This window comes from Spermophilus citellus (assembly GCF_964194105.1).
Source record: "Spermophilus citellus genome assembly, chromosome: 10".
NCBI lineage: Eukaryota > Metazoa > Chordata > Mammalia > Rodentia > Sciuridae > Spermophilus > Spermophilus citellus.
The window spans coordinates 61,517,890-61,539,983 of NC_138197.1; the positions used below are offsets into that span (position 1 = coordinate 61,517,890).

Here is a 22,094-nt window from a genome sequence, read left to right on the forward strand (position 1 = left end):
ATAAAATTATATGTATACATAAACTGAAAACATTTGTATTTATAAAAAATAAGCATAAACATATTGAAAAAGAATATCTAGGGATTAAACAGAATATAATTATATGTTATTCTGATAAATATAATTATAAAAGTTAATTTCATATAATGAAGTAATTTCTGTGCCCAGTTAGTGGCCTATAGGATGGCTAATACAATATCTGTATTCTGTAAGGGACAGTCATAAATTTTGACAAATTTTATTGAAGTTCTTACTTGTATGATTTTCTTTTGGGTTCTAATGACATACAGAATTTATTTTTAATTTACAACTAACTTAGTTATCCATTTGTATTCGATAGACTACTTTTAGCTCTAAAATGACCTTTATCTTTGTCACTTAAGTGGGAGGAACCCCACAATTATTTTCTGTTGCAGAATTGGTATGCTTTACCAATAAACAACCTCCAAATAGAGATCATCCTGGAGTAATTTTGACAAAAATAAGTGACTAGTTTGTTAAAAGACTGGATTGTTCCTTGGTTATGTTGACTGATTCATAGCATATTACCTAGAAATAAGGATAAGAACCTGAGAATTTAATCCCAATTGATTTAAGAATGAGCAATATTTGCCAAAAAATCAAATTTTCTAAATATTCTTACAAGTAATTTCAATGCTAAGGGAGAAGTTGGAAGTGTATCTAATCATGCTTCACTTAACATGGTGATTTCATTGTTATGTGAACATTGTTGTGTGCTTACACAAGCTGAGATGGTGTAGCCTATTGCCCCTACAGCCATGACGAATAAAACAATGCAAGATGAAATAAAGCACCAGAGAAAAATGGTACAATGAAGGGCTGAATGAGTCTGCCAGTATAATATGCCATATCATTTTATAGTAAACTATGCTTTTTAATAAATAGGAGTAGACTCTAAAATAATAATAAAATATAATACAGTAAATATACCAATCAGTAGCACAATCACTTATTATGGTTACTATTAATTACTTTGCATAACTGTATGCGCTACTCTTCTATAGAACTCAGAGTACAGTAGCTTTATTTACACCAGCATCACCATAGACCTGTGAGCATTACCACATTGCCCTTGAAATTGCAATGGTTATGGCATCATGAGGTGATAGGAATCTTTCAAGCTTACTGGACCACTGTTTCATATGCCATCATTGATTGAAACATAATCATGTAGTACTTGACTTTATACCCCTTAAAGAGCATAAAAAAACCAATTGTGAGCTAATATATGTAAGTAAACTAAAAATATTAGTATGAATCTTAGAAGGACTTGTAGTTTTTCCACTGTAACTTGACCAAAATATTTGTTGCTTTGCTTGAAAAAAAATGGGAAGAGTTAGAAGTTTGGCAAGGTCTTATTATGGAGCATAGAAGGAAAAAGTGTGGTGTGTTAATCTTGGTAATGTGGTAGTACACATTGTCCAAGAAGTAGGAGCTGGGGCAGGACTAGCTGTGTAAGGGATTTATTAATTGCAATACCTGGAAGGGGAAAGGAAGTTGGGTGGAAGACGGGGAGCCATCTGACTGGGGTGCAGTTCTGATACCAGGAGAGAGGGAAGGAAGAGGAAAGGCTAGGCTGAAGAGATATTTACAGCACAACTCTCAGGAGTGCTCCAGCCAAATTCCCCTCAGAGGAGTTTAATGGAACAGGTCTCCTGTGCTGGTCCTCCCATGCTCAGTCACTGGCTGACAGCAGCCTGTGGGATGGGTGGCCTTAGCTAACCAGTGATGGAGTTCTGAGGGCAGTGTCTGGGCAACAGATTATAGTTACCTTCTCTCACAGTTGTAGAAAGGCATATTGTCAAAGCTTCCATGGTATCAAATAACTACTTTTATTCATTTTTTTTAAAAGAGAAAGAGAGAGAGAGAGGATTTTTTAATATTTATTTTTATTTTTTAATATTTATTTAGCTTTCGGCAGACACAACATCTTTATTTGTATGTGGTGCTGAGGATTGAACCCAGCGCTGCACACATGCCAGGCAAGCACGCTACCGCTTGAGCCACACCCCCAGCCCCCACTACTTTTATTCTTGTATTATTTTTATATTGCATTTCTTCTTCAAGAGCAAAGAATATTCTGAAATGAGCTTTGACTGGATAGTTGAAGTAGGGAAAGGAAATCCTGGAATGCATTATCAGTCACCACTGAGCCCAGCCCTAGCCCCAGCCCTTATATGGATACTTTTATTAGTGAAGTAAATAAGTACTATTTTTCTTTCATCAGATTTTGCACTTAAAATAAGAAATAGTTTTGAATGTTTTATACATAATGACTTAAATTTTGAAAACTATGCATTTAAATAAAATAAAAATCTAATGATAGGCAATCTAATATGAAAGGCTATAAAACAAAACTTAGCAATTTTTTTTTTTTTATCTTTAGCCCCTAGGATAGAGAAAGTGCACCTGAGAAACAGGTGTAATATGAAAGATTGAGGTTCTGTTCCAAGAAGAATTTCCTAAGCTAATGATCTGTTATTGAAGGGAGATTTTAAAGTATCTTTTAAAAAAGTTTCTAAAAATAAACTATGTTTATATTTCTCTGTAGCAGTGGGAATGACATTCTGTTCTAACTTTGAAGTATGAATTGAAGTACTGAGGTCTCCTTTCTGGAAGACCTGGACTCATTTATTCGAGGCCTGTGACTTGCTTGAGCCTGTCCAATCATGGTTTAAATCTCAGTTATAGTGGGGTGTGGGAAACCACTTGTTTCATCAAACCTCATGTAGTTCATACATTTTATTACAAAAGGCTGGGCAGGAGGTATATTTCAGGATGGAGTTCTTGCCCAGTATGCACCAAGCCCCTGGGTTCCATCCTCAGCACCACAATAAATAAACAAATGTATAAATAAATATATAAATAGAGACTTTTTTAATGTCATTAAATACCTGTTTAGTGATAGTATCTCACTACTTAGTGTCTGTAACATAGAGTTTTTTTTTTCTGCTCTTTTTAATGAATGAATACATAGTTGAAAGCACTGTGGAAAAAAAGTTCACATGTGGTATGCTGATCCTTTGATCCAGTCTTGAATCACCCATTTATCTGGTTCTTCAATGGTTATGTGATTAATTTCATCAAAGAGAATATTCATTACCAAATGAATTTATATATATATATATATCTTTTTTTTGTGGTGCTGAGAATTGAACCCAGTGTCTCAACACTCAGTGCTCTACCACAGAGCTACAGCCCTAGCCCTACCAAAGGAATTTTATGATATGTGTTTTATGTGCTGGAGACATGGCCAATAAATAAAATAGATACAAATTTGTGACATTAGGATGTTACAATATAATAAAAGGATTTTTTAGCTAAATATTTTAAAATAAAATATCTAATAGGAAAAAATATCTGGGAACAGGAATAGGCTGCGGAATGCCAAGACAGCAAAAATATTTGTGAGTGTGTGCACACGCATGTGTGTTGCACATACATACTCTCATCACAATTACCACAGTCATCCAAAACTTTATTGAAGGTGCCACTAAGCAAAACCTTGAGGATTTCAGGAGTGATTCCTGAGATTATCTGGAGCATGAGGAGGCAAAGGACTTTGGTTTTAGCTTTACCTAGATAGAAAGTCTGTGGACAATTTTCAGATGCAGAGTGACATCACTGAATGGTAGAGTGACATAAAATGACTTAGGTCACTTGTTTCCTCCTCTCCGATATGTGGGAAAGAGACAATAGAAAGGCAAGAGTACCAACAGGAGGTCAGTTAGAGGGCCCAGGGATATTTCAAGAATAGCATGAGTGAAGAAGGCTAGGATGTTTCAACTTGAAAATACCCTATTGTCAACACTTTTGCAGAACGTAATAGTAAAAAAAAAAATTAGTGTTGGTAATGTAAGGAGTACATTACTATATTATTAAATTAATTATGTAAATCATATCTCTTTTATTTTAATAGAATACTCATTTGGGAAGATGGTAGCTTGGAAATCAATAACATTACAAGAAATGATGGTGGTGTCTATACATGCTTTGCAGAAAATAATAGAGGGAAAGCTAATAGCACCGGGACTCTTGTCATCACAGGTAAGAAATAATTTAATGTTTGATTGATATTTTTTAAAGCTGTTGATGCTTAATTTCTACTGTATTAAAAGATACATAATTCAGTGTTAAGGTTCTAAAATAGTCCATATATTAAGTTTCAATTTCAAAAGCCTTCTTTGGCGATCCTCTTTGATAAAATTGTTCCTGCAATTTGGATGTGAAAACATTTTATTACTTTACATAGAGAAATCAAAATATATTGATTATTATCCATTTGGTATACTAGATAAAATGGTATCTTATATTTTCTTAAATTGTGTTTTACTCTTTTTTTTTTAAACTTGTAGATCCCACACGAATCATATTGGCCCCAATTAATGCTGATATCACTGTCGGAGAAAATGCCACCATGCAGTGTGCTGCGTCCTTTGACCCTGCCTTGGACCTCACGTTTGTCTGGTCCTTCAATGGCTATGTGATTGACTTTAACAAAGAGAATATCCATTACCAGAGGAATTTTATGGTATGTGTTTTAACTTTCATCTTATTAATATCCCAATGATTCTTGTATTTCTGCATTAAACTTCTATGACTACAATAATATTTTATATGATTTTTCTTGAGAACACAAAAAAGGCAAAAAACAGTTTCTCATGGTTCTTGGGTTAATTGTAGTACTTTGAATCTTCTAAAAGGGCTATTCCTAAGGATTTTGTTAGAGATATTAATTATTAAATATTGATTGGTATTTAGGTACATTTTCCTTCTTAATTTTAATGAAATGTTTATAGTGATATATATTATACCTCAGTGTGTGTATGTATGTATGTATGTATTTATTTATTTATTTATCTATCCTGGGTTCTACTGCTTTTACTTCTACTCTAAATGAGATAACAGCATAGAACCTACACACATACATACATATTACAAGGTTTGAAGAAATAGTCCATGTGATTTGAAAAGGAGGATTAAGTGGCTACATTTTAAAACTTGGAAAGTGTACATGCCATGAGTCCTATAATTAAGCATAGTAATATAGAGAGCCAATGTATAGAAATGAATAAAATAGAGGGAAAATCCCAGGAAGTAATGCAAGAGCAACAACTTGCAAAGGAACATCATTGGTCTGTTGATAGGCTTCCTGGGTTGCTGTGTATCTAAAAGGGAACTTGGTCACTCGCTCCTGCCAGCCTCTTCTCTGAAAAGGAGGCCCTTTAGAAACCTGAAGATCTACTTGGAACATATGCTTAATTAATAAAACTGTAATGTTAGAATCAGCTATTAATACAGATACAAAACTCATAGGGATACAAAACTCATAGGGTGTTTAAAATTTTTTTAAATTATATTAAATCTGGATAGATGTGTACATATTATACCATTATACTTACAAATCATCCTGCTTTTTTCTTTTCACTCTTCTAGAATTCGCACTTTAAAAAGACAAAGAGTCTTTTAGTTAAGTTTAGTGAGACTTACTTTAATTAGAAAGGAACATTTGTTTTTACATCATTGGGTAGATGCCTATGAACAATTATCGATGCTGTATCAAAGCATATGCATCTGTGTGTTCAGTATAAATCCAGTTCTTTAATTTACCTGGTCTAGCTATAATTGTAAATCAACAGTAAACATACCAATTTGGTTTCTGAATGAAAACTACACTTTAAAAAAAATAACACATTTGTCATAGAACTATGATTTTTATTTTGATATCATACCATGTGATATTTTTGTCCTAATATATCTGAAAATGTTTAGATGTACTTAATATAAACATACTCAACATTTGTGAAATTGTTATCAAGGTCTCTAGCAATTTAATAATTCTTCAAATTGTGGTTTTTGCAGGCACAGTGGCACATGCGTTTTTTAGTGACTGGGGAATGTGGGGCAGGAGGATCACAAGTTCAAGGTCAATATCAGCATCTTAGCAAGACCCTGTCTCAAAATTTAAAAAACAAAAAGGGCCGGGGATGTGGCTCACTCATAAATCAACACCCGTGTTCAATCCCCAGCACTAAACAAACAAACAAAAAAATTGTGAGTTTTATCTTCCAAGAGAGTAAATGCCACTCATTATTTTACTTACCTTAAGGAATAAAGAAAGCTAGAGATCTTTCTTTTTAAAAAGTAGACTTTTGAATTTGCTTACTTCTTTTGTGTTATAAATTTTAAAGTAATCATTTAGTAGCTTCAGTGAAGGCTATTTAAATAGACTTGGAGATTTCAGTTGCCCTAATTAAGCTGAAATTTCTTATTTAGAACCTGTCTATGTTCTTTTAAAATAATAGTTACATTGCTGCTTTTTTATATAAATAGCCATGGGGTGCTGGAGAGGAGAGGATAGGATAGGACAGGTGAGGAGAGGAGAGAAAGAAGAAAAAAAAAGGAGGAAGGAAAGAATGAAGGAGGGGTGGAAAAAAGAGTTGAGTGCACTAAAAAGAGAAAAAAATAAGAAAATAATAGAATACAAATTTAAAATGAATAATAAATGGGAAAACAGACCCTAAGAATGTGGAGGTTTGTTAGTTGTCCTTTACTGCAGTTGCTTCTTCTGCTGACCATGGCCACAGAGTTCACATAGGTACTTCTCCGTGAGTCCAAGGCATAGTTCCATGGAGGACCCATCTCAGAATTCATCCACTCAGCTTTTAGTTCTTCATCAGATAATGATGCGCCCAGAACAGAACATCAGAGCAGGGGCTAAATAGGCAATGTGATTGAATAAGAATGTCAAAGGAACAGTTTTATCACTTTATAGATGGACAGGTGGATTCAATTTTCTAAATTAAGAAAAAAATTCAGATAAGAACATTTATTTTCAAATACATTGTTAAACTTAATTCTGTCTTTTGAACCTACAAAAGATAAGTTTTCTTTGGTCCTTTCCTTCTTTTTTAAGGCAAACATCAAAGTCAGGCTTCACAGCTCAATGAAATTTAAGTAAAAGCATCAGAAATATTTGACTCACCTTTTGAAAGAGGGTCTTAATGCCTAGTGATTGTTTCTGAGCTTATTAATACTCGGGAGCTGCTCTTCCTGCCTAAAGCTTAGAGGGCAAAACTTAACAGGAAAACAGGAGTTAGGGACAGCAAGAATAAAGAAAGAAACGTGGTTGATGCCACTTGTCTATTGTTTAAAATTGCATAGACAAAATGCCATAAGTTTCTTAAATAATAATTTGTTTTTCAGTTAATTCTGGCAAGATTTTATTACTTAAATAGCATTTTTTGTTTAAAAATATATGCTGATCCCCTACCACAAGCAGGCATAGTAAAGGCCCTAGCATGAATAAAACACTGGATTAAACAAAGATACAAATTCAAAATAAGTTAAAGATACTCTGAGTTTAAAATTTGAATGGAAATGTTCGGAAATTTTCAATATTATCAAAACTGATGTCATTATCTTTGTTTTAATAATTCTAATTGTTAACAATTAATATTGGAAGTTATAACTAACAAAGAAAATGAAGAGATCCAATTTTTAATTTTTTTCATGAGCTTGTTTTCAGTTTCCAATTTGAAAAATAAGCTATTCAAAAGCTAAATATCCTGATTTTAGCTTGCTATTCTTAATTTTGACCACTAAATGGCAGTCTTGTATAAGGATTCAAATTTCATAGCCTGGACTAATTTGTAACTTGAAATATTAGTTTATGAAATTAAATTAGTGCATTTTCCTATATTTGTGAATACGTTGAGGGATCATGGGTGATTTTTTTTAATTATTAAATTTTTATTAAAATTAATGTTCATTTGTTCCAAATTATTACAATAATTTTGTCAACTGTGAAAGAAAAAGGCAGAAATTGTTTAGTACTACATAAAAATTAACATGTAAACTTTTACCTACATATGCATTAACTTAAACACAAATAAATTAGTACTGTTTTTATTCCAAAAAAAAATAGAAAAGAAAAGCAGATTGATCAGATCATTTGATATTGACTAATTGGAGAAAGTAGATTTGATTCAATTAAATGATTTGTACATAACATTTCCCTGCATCAGATCAATTTTACTGTCCATGTATTACATACTCAATGCTTCTGGATTGGTTGACTATACAGATGCTATGTCTGTAAAGTTTCCACAGTGGAGGAGAGGGTTGAAAGTCTATTTGGAGAGAGTCTAAACAGAATGGAAGGAGCAGCATCTCTAAGTAGGTAAAGAAAGGAGAGCTGAGCAGAAGGAAGAATGGACTGTAATCCAGTTGTTTTAGTCAGCTTTATCACTGCTATGATGGAAGGACCTGACCAGAATGATTTTAAAGGAGGGAAAGTTTATTTGGGGGCTTGTGGTTTCAGAGGTCTCAATCCATAGAGAGCAAGCTCCACTCCTTAGGGCTCAAGGTGAGGCAGGAAATCATGGTGGAAGAGTGTGGCAGAGGGAAGTGGCCCACGTGGTGATCAAGGAAGCACAGAGAGAGATATTTCCACTTGCCAGATACAAATATATACCCCAAATCCAGGACCTCAATGAACCACTTCCTCTATCATGGGTGATTTTAAAAATTTCTTCATTAACGTCTATCCAATTAGAGTTATTTGACTGTCAGGAAAAAGTAACCACATTTTTAAATCTTTGGGGTTTTTTTTAATGAATTTATGGTAAACCCATAAATAGAAAGAAAAATATTATTAACATTGCATTTAATAAACCTACTTTATATAGACCTCTTCTGCATGAGATTACTTTTTATAATAAAAATTTTAATTTTAAGTCTATGATTTATTTTAAAAAATTAAGAAGTTAAATGTCAAAGGTTTACCTATCATGTCATTTATCTGTCATTTATTTAAGAAAAATTCACTGAATATTATATTACTACATGATCATGACCAGTAAATGTTTCATTTTAATTTGAACTTGTATCTACAGGGATCCTCAAAATATAGGCATTAATTTAATAAGTTAGAAGCTCCCATATTTATTGTCATCAAACATAATTAAGTTTTTAAAGTGGTTTGCATTATATTATTCTGTTAGAATTATGTGACAAGTATAAACTTTTCTAGTCCAATTATGACTCTTATCCAATTCAATACATACTTCCCTTGGAGTAAATACAAAGGGTAATCATTTAAGTTATTAATTTAATTTATAACTCCTCCTTTTCTAGAATGGACTTGAAACCATCTATTATAAAATATACATTTGCAATTTATCATTTTATTTCTTTCTCATGGTAGTACCTGAGTGATAGAATTTATTTTTTTCAAAGCCTGCCTAATTTTTGACATCTACTATGAGTCCTTTCCTTTCAACAGTTCAGTGATATTCTCCTTGTCAGTCCCAATCTTAGTTAAACATGAGTTTCTTAAATTTTGCAATTCAAGTGATTGCCCCTGTATTTTTCTCAGACTCTCTTATTACAGATGTTAAAATCATAATCTAGGAGGTTACAGCAATCCTACTATGAATTCATAAATATCATATGAATTGTTCAGTGGTTCTGCCACAACCTGACCAGTGCTCTAGGATCCATCTCTTCACTTTTTATTGTGTGACCTTGAGCTAGTGATGCAACCTCCCAAAGCCTCAGATTTCGTCTCTTAAAATGCTGGTAATCATTTCCTTACTTTATTCAGATTACTCCATTGGATTTCAAAACCAGTTACCTCATAGTATTTTTGTGAAGATAAATGAGAGAGTTCCTATAAAGTGCTTGGAAAAGAATCTACTATAATGATTATTATTAATACTTTTATAACAAAGCAATGATTTCCTATTGAAAATTCCAGAAACTTTTGCCAGATAGTTGGTTTTTTTTCTTTTTCTTTTTTGTAACTGATCTCGTTTTCACAGTTTACTTCTGGCTTCTGGTGCTGTTCACTTTGCAGGATACCTAATTTGAGACAAAAACATCCTAGGTGTTTCATTGTTGAGGGTAAAGAAGAGGTCATAATAGTCAACATTATTCAATGCTTATTTGGCCAGCATTAGATTAAATGTATTTCTTATAGTTCTCAGTTGATCTCAGCAATCTTAAATGGAGTATATATTATTATAAATTTCTCAATTTTTGAGGTGGGGAAACTGAGGATTAAAAAGGCTGAGTATCTAGCTGTAGAAATCATAACTTACTCATGGCTGAGAGAGGATTTGAAACCATATGGTCTGACTGCTTGACCGTGTGATCTTAATCAATTGTAGTTTTAACCCAGAGATTAATATTCATGTCTACACATATTTAAATAATTCTATAATTGTTTAAAACACTACAAAGGCAGTACTGTTCGACTCATTATTTTCTTCTTTAATCTTGTTTGTGAACCTTTTATGCTCAGTTTATCCGAATTGTTTCCTTCTTCCTACACTGTCAACACCTTTTGCAATATACTGTAAATCCAGCCTATCCTGCTTAATATGGTCTAACTGTGACGTTTTTGGCAATTCTTAACAATATCCTTTGATAGGTCTACTCACATGTCTGCAGGTGTTCATTCTTCTGATGGTCCAGGCAACACCATTGAAGAAAAAAGACATTGTGGTTCTAACCCAAAGTCTGTTCTCTTTATTAAAGAAACTATTAATGATACTATAGATGGCACAAAAATTGTTTAAATTTGAGAAATTTATTCTTCATACTGCAGGGTTAGCTCTCTATTCACTGCTGGATAAAAAGCTGAGGACAGTCCAAGGTTATGGGGAAACCGATTGGAAGAGATAAGGAGGGTTTGAAAATCATCTGGAGAGAGGCAAGAATCAAGTTACAATTGAAGAAACAGTGTAGAAGACTAGGCAGGTGCAGTAAGATAAGTATAAGCTCTAAATCCATAGGTATAGATGAAAGATAATTTTGCTCCCTAAGGAAACTTTTTCCATGTGTGGAGATACTTGTGTTTATCACATTGCACAGGCATTGGGTGGCTGTGTGTTATGGGTATCTGTTTAGTACAGGTCCTACTCAATATCTTATGATGTGAAAGACAGACCCCTACAACAGAGAATTATGTAGTCTAAACTGTTAAAAGTCCCAAGATTGGGAAATCCTCATAAGAAAGATTTGAACAAGGAATCATATTATTTTGAGCAGATGAGGACATAAATTAAAGGAAGTTGGATAAAAAGAAGGCATTTCAAAGTTAGTATGAGTAGTGAACTTAAAACTTAAATTTTGATGAACAGTAAAAAAGAAGAATAATTATGTAAAAAGTATGCAGACGCCTGGTATAGTACTGGGACCCCAATGAAACTCACAAGAGCATTCTTCTCAGGACCGTGCCCTCTCTCTGCTCTTTCTATTAGTAATTAGTTGGAAAGGAGTTAGACTTTTCTGTACTATCTCTGTAAACCTTTAATTAGGAAGGCTTTAATCCTTTAATTAGGTATTAGGTAACTACAACTAATTTTTAAAATTAAATTACTTATTTATTCTAATTTGTTATACATGATGGCAGAATGCTATTCATTTCATATTACACATATAGAGCACAATTTTTCAATCACTGATTGTCCACAACATATTTTCACACCATTTGTGTCTTCATACATGTACTTAGGGTAATGAGGTCTAACTCATTCTATTTGCCATTTCCTAATATGAACACATGGGATATTATCTACATTCAAGAGCAGTGTCTCTAGTTTAGTTGGGCAGGCTTCTTAAAGATCATCACACTTCCAGTACAGAGACCATGCAGCTGAAATCGCTGCCCCACAAAGGGCTTAATGAGCACTGGTTGATGATACAGCTAATTGAAGAGCATTAAGCACATAGAGCAAGTCTTTGTTCCATAGAGATCTATTATTGGCTTCAAGGGATCTCCTAAAATTCATCCCAAGTTAAGAATATATATTTTGACATAGAACTTTATATATACTTAACTGTACCTACTGTAATTATTCTGGCCTTTTATGCTTGCAGTGTAAAGTCAGTAAGAAGATGGAGAAATGAATGTGTAAACCTTTGTTGTCTTAGGAGTTTTATAATTTTGCATTGTAGACTTTGATAGTTTATTTCTATCACACTAGGAATATACGATTTTGTTATTAGTTTTCATATTCCTAAAAAAACACCAAATTTTTCAGTTTGTTTTAAGGAATGGGACATTATCTAAGTAACAGGATTTTTGCTCTGGTTTTGCCATTGATATATTGTATGAGCTTGGGCCAAAGTGTCACTCTGAGCCTCAGGCTCTGCATCTGTCACATGAAGAGGTTGGGCCACATCAGAAGTTTCTAAAAAACAATAGAAACAAAAAATGTTTTGGCAGAAAATACCTTTCATAAAGAAATTTTAATTTAGGTACATATATAAAGTGAGGTGCTCTAACGGAAGATGAAAATGTGTGTGTGTGTGTGTGTGTGTGTGTGTGTGTGTGTGTGTGTATTTGTCTATAGGTCTACTGCATAATCAGGAGCCTTACCCTACAGTGCCTCTCATTTCTTCCTATTTCAAAACCCCCATCCTGATTCTTTCCTTCTACCAAGTGACCATGAAAATTCTCAGAACTCTGAGGCTAATGAGAACCAATTTAAACCAATTTGAAAAATATATGAATTAAATGATTTCCAATTTTATTTTCAACTCTTCCAAATCCAAAGAATTGATGTTTTGTCCATCATTCAAAATGTTTGGCAGAGACCTCAAACAAAATTTCCTCCTTTATGAGTTTTCATTTAAATGGCTCAGTCAGTCAAAACTGAACTCTTTCATCATTATTCTCACAGTTTGTTTTATATCCAAATCACCAAAAGCCAACATTTCCCCAGATCCTGTAGATTCTAAGTGACCTTTTCGTAGTTATACTGACATCTTCTCTTACTTATTGTAGTTTTTATATGTCCACTGACATTCCTTCATATTAATAAGATTTCTATATCTTTAAACAATGTTTAGATTCAGGTAATTTTAATATTGATATATTCCCTAAAATAACACTAACTCTAATATTAAATAATGCTAAAGAAGGGCTGGGGTTGTGGTTCAGAGGTAGAGTGCTCACCTAGCATGTGTGAAGCCCTGGGTTGTCCTCAGCACCACATAAAAATAAATAAAATAAAGCTATTAAAATAATGCTAATGAATAATGTTAATTATGTGTGAAGATAGTTTTGTGATTATTTAATTTTTTGTCATTTTAGATTCCATACTACTATCATAACAAATTGCTAATGAGCTGAGGAGTACTGATCATTTATTTTTCAAGGTTTCAGCAGTAGCTAGATGGATAATAGAAGTAAAAATGGAACTAGCTACCTACTCAATTAGATAAAACAAATATGGCAAAAGTTTACAATAGTTGAATCTAATCTGGTGATTTATGGATAGTGATTGCACAAATTCTTTCTACTTTCTGATGTTTGAAAATTTAAGTGGGAAAGCAATTTAATAAATGATACAATAATTTATGAGAATTATTGCTTCTACTTACCAAACTGTGAACCTCCATGCAGTTACCTGATCGTTAAAGCACTGCCTTGGGAACTGCTTAATCCAGAGAAACCAGAGTGATCTATTGCCTATGGAGTCTTCCACAAGCAGCTTAACTTAAAAACTCAAATGCCTTATTTGTAAAATGGGAATATTAATAGTAAATCCCTGGGTATTATGAAAATGAATGAGAAAAATATATGTGAAGTAGCTGGAAGCTTGCCAGACACTTAAAAGTCATTCAATAGATTAATTCAGATCATGGCAAGGGCTCAGGAGCAGTGACAGCAGTGGAGGTAGCAAGATCAGAAGCAGTAGTGGAGGTTGTAGTAGTATTATTAATAGCAGCAGTTGTGCAGGCAGTAGTAGGGATTGTAGTCATAGTAGCATCATGTTTTTAAATGCAAAATACAATTAGAAGTAGTACCTATTCCATAGCATTATTGCTACAAGTTAGTGTATTTGTACATGCAGAGGCTTTGCAATAGCCCCTGACACCTAGACCCTTACTAAATATTGCTGTTAGCAAAGTTTGCAGTGGTGATGCTACCATTAGTAACTGAGTAATATACATCTTCTATAGCTATTATTTCTTCACTCTAACAAGTAAAAACTAAAAAAGAAGATAATTGTTATTGTTTCATGAGTAGAGTATCCATCACATATATTTAATAATTTCTGTTTACATTTATATGATATACCTTTAAAAATATCTTTTCTTTAAGCCTTATATAACTGTCCATTAACTCTGAAATTCAATGAGTAAAACAGATGTATTTTTTTAAATAGATCTCCATAATGAGACCTAAGTTTTATCTAGACTTTGTATGTACCATATAGCGTATTTCTTTGTTCATTACAATTAAATTTAATACAAATTAGTAATCAGATGCATTTATATTGCAGTAGTTATTTTGCAGTTATTATACAAGGGAGGGAGGAGTGAAGAATGGGTCTTTGTATGTTGGAAGTCTTTTGACTTAAACTTGGGAAACTTCTGAGTGGTCAACCACATACACACTTTGGAATATCCCTGAGCTTTGCTATCACAATTTCCAGTATGTGATTCAACTCTCCTCGTATGAAGGGAAGAATTTTGTAATTCAGCCAAGCTGTGGCTTTTAGTGAAAATATAGAGAGCATTCGTATCTAATTTGTGGCTAGAATGTGCTGAGGCCCATGATCTTTACTTGCTTTGTAAGCGTTCTGTCAACCACTGAGAACCTCAGCTTCTCTTGAGGTATGGAAAGTGCTAGCAGCATTTATAAAATTGTCAGAAAAGCTTTTCTATGTACAAAGCTATACTGGAAATAATATAGTATGTTTTCCCTTTGCTTCCTTCTGAAGAAATGTAGCACTACATTTTCACCAGATAAATAACAAATAAAAATAAATTTTGAAGTTGCTTATTATTGTTTTATACAAGTAAACTATCATTATGTTCCTAAAACCAAATGCTTAAAACAGAGCTGATTTTAAAATCAGTTTAGTATTAAACTTCTAGAATAATTTAATTGAAAGTTGTAAAAGTGTTGTGAAGATTTAGTAAGTTTAGATTTGATGAAATATTTGAGGACATAAGTAGTTTGTTTCTATTACATGTGCCCATATAAAAAGAAAGACCACTCCCTTCTTATCAGAATAAAATAAATGGGTATATAAACAGTATTATGTTTTACACTGAAAACTTAGGAACAGAAAGATAACTACTTCATTAAGAAATAAAGAATATCAGATATATAACTATTTTTAAAGGAGCAATGTTAATGCTCTTCTTCATTTTTATATCAGTTTTTTAGTTTTGTTATTATAACATTGTATGAGAAAATATTTTTAATTGAATAGGTTATTTTATAATGAGATAATGGAAGTTTAATAACAGGACAATCTTTGTTCTTGCTGCTGGGGATGGAACTCAGTCTTGCATATGCTAAATGACAGGCTCTACCACTGAGCTATATCTCCAGCTCACAGGATTGATTATCTTTTATCTAGAAATCTGAAGCAATCAAGGTACTGAGTTCACTTAAGGAAAGAATATAATAGGGTACAGTTTTTTTATGTGAGCATTATTATTTTTTCAATATGATAGCATTCTTAGTATTCTTGTGCCATAATAGTTTAAAAACATTTTACTTGGGGGCTGGGGATGTGGCTCAAGCGGTAGAGCGCTCGCCTGGCATGCGTGTGGCCTGGGTTCGATCCTCAGCACCACATACCAACAAAGATGTTGTGTCCGCCGAGAACTAAAAAATAAATATTAAAAATTCTCTCTCTCTCTCTCTCTCTCTCTCTCTCTCTCTCTCTCTCTCCTCCTCACTCTCTCTTAAAAAAAAATTTTACTTAACACATTTCTATTAATAAATATTTAATAGCCAGTGCATTCTTTTAAGGATGTCAAAACATATAAAAGCAGTCTCCATAAATGTATACTGTTCATTTTTTTGCTATAATTATATTATTTTGATTTTTTTCTCACTAAAAAATTACTTAGATAATGTGCCAATTGGCTTTTATTATAGTTTAAGAAAAACCCCCTATAATCACCTTCCTCATATACAGAACCTTACATTCTGCTTACCTCTAATATTTTTAAAATATAAGTAATAAAATAATATTAAATCTCTTTTCGTAAATGAATTCTATTTAGTATGAGGAGTTAGGTCAAATACAAAATTGGGCACAGTCTCCAAGACCACCCTCACTCCTGACTTCAATTGCAAAGTTCAAGAGGTTGCCAAAACCACCCTCGGGTTCAATCCTTCAGTAGAAGGGATGTGTAGAACTCAATGAAGTGGTTATACTTGTGGTTACAGTTTCTTAAAGAAGGAGGATTCTGGTTAAAATCAACCAGGGGAAGATAGGGCAGTCCTGGAGAAACACCAAACACAGAGTATCCATAACCTTCTCCCTGTGAAATCAAAGTGCATTACTTACCATCTTTGATGTGTGGTACTATGCACAAAGTATTGTTAACCACGGAAGTTACTTGAGCCTCAATATCCAGAGTTTTTATTAGAGATTCATTATGTAGGCACAATTGGTGGGTTGCCCACATGGTTAATCTCAATCTCTAGGTTCACTGATACTATGCTATCAAAGACCACTATTCCATGTCACAATGTTCATCTTTCTGGCACAATCATCCATCCCCCTCTAAGACTCTACAACCCTTGCTGTCTCCCACCTTCAATCTCACTGTTAGACTATGTAATCCCTACTCTATGACCAGTTTTTACTCTGAGATTATACAAGTGTGGCTAACCTCCAACTTAAATCACATTGTTAGACCATCCAGTATAACCCAAGACCACCAGGGAAAGAACCGTGTTAGAAGTCTCCTTTCAGAAGCTGACACAAGGGCCAGAAATCTCTTTGGGCAATGTCAAATTCTTACTACACAATTGGATTTAAAAAGACCTTACATTTCATTTTTTTAAAAAAAGTATTAACAATATTTTTTTCCTATAAATATGCTCCTTTTTTTCTAAACTTTTACATTCTCTCATGAAATTAGTATATAAATAATGAGAAAAATAGGGGCTGGGGGTGTGGCTCAGTGGTAGAGTGCTCACCTAGCACATGCTCACCTAACACTGGGTTCAATCCTCAGCACCATATAAAATAAAGAAATAAAATAAAGGTATTGTGTCCAACTACAAATTAAAAAAATATTTTAAAAAATGAGAAAAATATCTCATGAAGAATTGATCTTAAGGAGATGGATGTAGCTACCTTATAGCATAATTATCTGAACTGAAAAATGCATGTGAAATTAGTAAAATAAAATTAATTAAGTTAAAATTGATAAAAATATTTATGTCATTTTAGATAATAAGTGTTTATTAATTCATTTATTTAATACTTGTTGATTTCATCTCGTGTGGCAGATATGACGTTAAGTATATTATATGTAATAATAAATAAGATCTAGTCTTCCTTCAAAGAATTACAGTTTAGTAGAAAAAAATGAACTGCTGCACAATTATACTAGAAAGGGATAGTGACAAGGAAAATGTGTAAGCCAACACCTAACTGAAGCTTTGAATTCTGGAGAAGGAAGGGACATCTCAAATGTGGGCTGAGGTTAGCCATGTGATGGGGCAGGTGAGGCTCTGCAGATGTAACAAGGGTGTGTACTTCATCCTAACACCAAGAACATCCTCTCTAATGTGTTTAGGAAATACTCTCATTGTCATGAGCTTACATGTTACATATCTACTAACGTAATTCTGATTGAAGCTAAAAAGATGTGAATATATATTATCTTAAAAGAAAATGACCAAATACTTAATAAGTTTGAGTACTTCATTCAAGCATGTGCATTTAGTGGAATTATGTTCCTGGCACAGTGCCAGTCCTGGGACTGCAGCACACACAGCCTAGGGGTCTACAACACAAGAACTTACAACACGTATCCTACTGACAGAAAACTAACAATCTGCCAGAGAGATTGATGCATAATTGCATAAATATTTAATCGCAATTGAGATATGTAATATGACATAAGATACACAGTGCTATGATAAAACAAGGCAAGGAAACTGTTGGCTCCAGAGAAAATTGGTAGGTTGCTTGAGGAGTAGTTTGCATTATTTAGGTGAAGGTGGTGATGGGGTAGAGTATAAGGGTATCATGTTTCTAGGAGCTGTAATACCATGGTGCGTTAGAGATAAGACCCAACAACTTGCCCTTGTGGTCCTAAGAAGGGAACGCTCTTCCTGGAGAGCAGCTTGTAAGTGAGGTGGTAGCCCCCGAGAAGGAAGCAGGTTGTCTGTTAGAGTGGTTTACGACTTGTATTCCAGGAAGAGGAAGTTTTAAGTATTTAAATTTCTTCACTTTTATACAGACTGGTGACTTGAGTATGGTTGCATTTTTTAAAAGGTCATTCTGGGTATCAGGTGAAGAAAAGAATGAAGTCAGGTAAGGGTGCTGATGAGACCAAATAGGATACAATAAGTCTGGGGAGAGAGTTTGGTAGTTTGGTCAAAGGCAGAAGCAGTAGTAATGGAAAACAATGGATAATTTCAAGAATTCATGATGAAATCTTGAGGAAGTTGGAGAAGAGGTTGGTTTAAGAATGTCTTTGAAGTTTTCAGAAAGTTACAGGTGACTAGAAAAGCTGAGTATTTTGACAAGGAAGGTCAGATGCCGTTGGAAGGTTAGGTAAAGTGAGGAAAAGGGATGAGGTCCAGATTAGAATTGATTGAAGAGCAAAAGGGGAAGAAATGGAAAAACCAAAAACAGAAAGTAAAGTTTTGAAACCTTAGTTAAATTACTTGACCACTCTTTTAGTCTCCCTCTTACTTTTAATAAAGTTGACATAATTAGATGTTGTTCAGAGGGTCCTGATCAAAGTGAATGAAATGACAATAATACGTATGCATTCATAGCCTAGGCCTTTTACAGACTAGACAACATCCAATAAATGCTAGCTATTTTTAGATACTACATTAAAATAATGCCTTATCATAACAAGTAAGCTTCCCACAAGCCTCCTTCAAAAAATATTCATTGAACACTCTTCAGAGCATTGTGAATAGAGTATTGAAGAATAACAACAACAAAAATCCTCATTCAGCTTACATTTTGGTGAAAAAGCATTTTAGTAGAACTGTTCATTTTGACAGTTTCTACCAACTTTTAGGATCTTTGTGAAGTAAACTATGGCACATCTTGAAACCAGACTACTGAATCAGCTTTGCAAAACAAAATCAGCAAATCTCAGCCACATAGCATTTATTTATCCATGTTGACACTTAACACTACGATTATGAGACCTTTAAATGGAATCAATAAAATAGTTTTATCTCCTAGTTTTCTCCCAGTGTAGCTCTCCAGTATTAGAAATAATAGAATGATAAGTTTATTAAATCTGAAAAGGACCTTAAGTAGTTAATTCACTTTATTTTTTTTTCGCAGAGAAGCCAAAGCTTCACTTGTAAATTGAGTTAGATGTCTTTTAATGGTGTTTATTTTGTCAGGGGAGAAAAAAAATACCTTTTGATTTTAAATGCCATATAATTTGTGGGGGGAAAAATGTACTGATTGGAATGATTGCTGTTTGTGCCAACAGCTAGATGCCAATGGTGAGCTGCTCATTCGAAATGCCCAGCTGAAACATGCTGGAAGATACACGTGTACCGCTCAAACAATTGTGGACAATTCTTCAGCTTCAGCTGACCTTGTTGTGCGAGGTAAGACTTTCACAATTTTAAAATTACATAATCAAAGGTTTGTTTCAATATGTATAATCTTCTGGTAACTATTAGGGTCTCAATTCAAATTCTTATGTAGGGTCTCAATTCCATGCCTCAAAATGCATCTTAGCTTCTTACCCATGTCTGAGAATGATTTATGCCTGACAAGAAGTAAACAAGACTGATTTGTTGTTGTTTAACTAACTTTATATCCTCTAGAAAGTTACCCCACAGACCTACTAAATGTTTGTGTTTTTAAACGTAGTACTCAACTCACCAAAACTTCATTTCTTACTTTTTTTTTTTAGTGTGTTGGGTGTGGTTTCCTTTTTTATGGAAAAATATACTAATGCTGTTTACTATAATGTTGAGTATTTCATATTTATCACCAACCATCATTGTAGAATAAAAACCTAATTTTTCATATATCATGCTTCTATTTGTAGCTCATTTTCAAACTACTGCTTTTGTTCTTACAAATAATATAATTGAGAATGTGATGGGATATGTGTTTATTAAAGATACAACCCCTTTGCTTCTTGCCTCTATGTGGGGATGAGGCTGCCTTGGAACATGACACACTCTGTTGAAATTCATTAAGTGGCTCTTTGATGGTTGCCTGTGGAATGAAGATCATTTCATTTTGCCTAGTACCCAAGACAATCTGTGTGTTGACTTCAGACTTCTTACTTTATAATGTCTTATCATCATTCCCTATAATCAATTCTAAATGTCCCGATAATTCACAATACCCTTGTGTTTCTACATCTGTTCCTTGATTCACAGTTCTTTAATGTATTTCTCACATCTTCTGTTGGCCATTTCATATCCATACTTTCCAGGTATTGCTCACATTTTATTAAATTTGGGAATATTTTTTTGATGTCCAAAAAAGATAGCCTCTTATCTTCTAAACTTTCACAACATTTACTGCTTTCTCCAATGTGTTTCATAGTTAACTGTGCATGAGTCATCTCCTAAACTAAATTGCAAAATTTATGTATACATTTAAATTAATGTTTAATTAATTGCACATTCTTTTACATAGTTTTATGACTCTTTTCCTCTGTCTCAATGTCATAATAAAACTTCAGTTTTTTCACATTTTACCAACTGGAAATATTTAGTAACCATTATTTAAATCCACATTTGACTGTAATTTTTGGATAAATAATTGGTTAATAAAATAATATCTCTAATGTTTTAATGCCCCTCCCAGACTTAGATTAATAGACTTTCATTCAATCTTATACATTTTCTGAATTCCCTCTAGAATAGTGTTAATATGGAGTCCCTAGGCAACATAGTGAAAATACAGAAAAACTTTTATTTCAGTTAAATATGTTCTCTAGTACAGGATTAAGGAAACTAATGGGAGTTCTCTTTCAATTTGTTCCACAAAACACTTATTGAAAATTGATAAACAAAATCCTAAGGCTACAAAATTATAAATTAGAGGAAGTTCATTTAGGTTCAGTGTTTCTATTGGAGTATTTTGTTGTCTGGTACATCAATTGTTTTCAAGAGTCATTAGGGAAAGGAATGAATTCATGGTTCCTTCTATTCAGAGCACAAGCTATTAAACCATTTCTAGCATAGCCTAAGTGTAGATTTAATTAAAATTCCTTGCACATGAGAAGAATAAGAATTAATGTTACAGTAGGGATCAATCACAATGCATGGACATGGATATTTTTATACGATCACATTGTAATTAGCTCATTGTAATAATTCTACAGAACACTCTCTAGTATTCTGAGGGAAGAGGATGTTTTAAAGATATAGTGTAAGAGTAGTACTGATATTATTCATACACATAGGTAATTAATAATCACCTTGCCATATATTTTTATATAGCTAAAACCAATAAAAAGGGACTATACCAGGTATTATGTGGAAATACTTTTTTTTTTTTCTAAAGTCTTTTTAGTTCCAGGAAAAAACACCTTAAGGCAAAAGAACCTGGCAAGTGTACTCAGGAAAAATATAACATTTTAAGACCATGAACAATAGCAGGATGCTAATAAAACTATACACATAAATGAAAGGTATTGCTTAGCCCTATTCAAGTCTACACAGTCATAATCACTCTGCAAGCTTTTTTTACAAATAATAAGAAAGGTATTCATTCATATCAAAAGAAATTCACAATTAAAATAGATAAATGTATTTCTGCAGAGTTTGTGTCAAAAACATATTGCAGATCTTCTAAAATGTTTTATTTATTTAAGTCAGAGGATATACAATTGCAAAGTTTTCTTAATATTTGTATAGTAATAATGAGTAATATGTGAAGCATATTTTGGGGGGAATACCAGGGATTGAAATCAGGGGCACTTGATCACTGAGCCACATCTCCAGCCATATTTTATATTTTATTTAGAGACAGGGGCTCACTGAGTTGCTTAGTGCCTTGCCGTTGCTTAGGCTGGCTTTGAACTGGCGATCCTCCTGTTTCAGCCTCTGAAGCTGCTGGGAT

General features: G+C 33.3%; 1 protein-coding gene across 1 annotated transcript in view; it reads left to right on the top strand.

Moving 5' to 3' along the window:
• The window catches only part of CNTN1 (contactin 1), a 353,521-nt gene that overhangs the window by 225,072 nt on the left and 106,355 nt on the right, over positions 1-22,094 (top strand). The window contains exons 14-16 of the mRNA XM_081311864.1: positions 3,941-4,068; positions 4,377-4,552; positions 19,492-19,612. Coding sequence (XP_081167990.1) covers positions 3,941-4,068; positions 4,377-4,552; positions 19,492-19,612 — 425 coding nt within the window. The remainder of the gene's footprint in view (positions 1-3,940; positions 4,069-4,376; positions 4,553-19,491; positions 19,613-22,094) is intronic.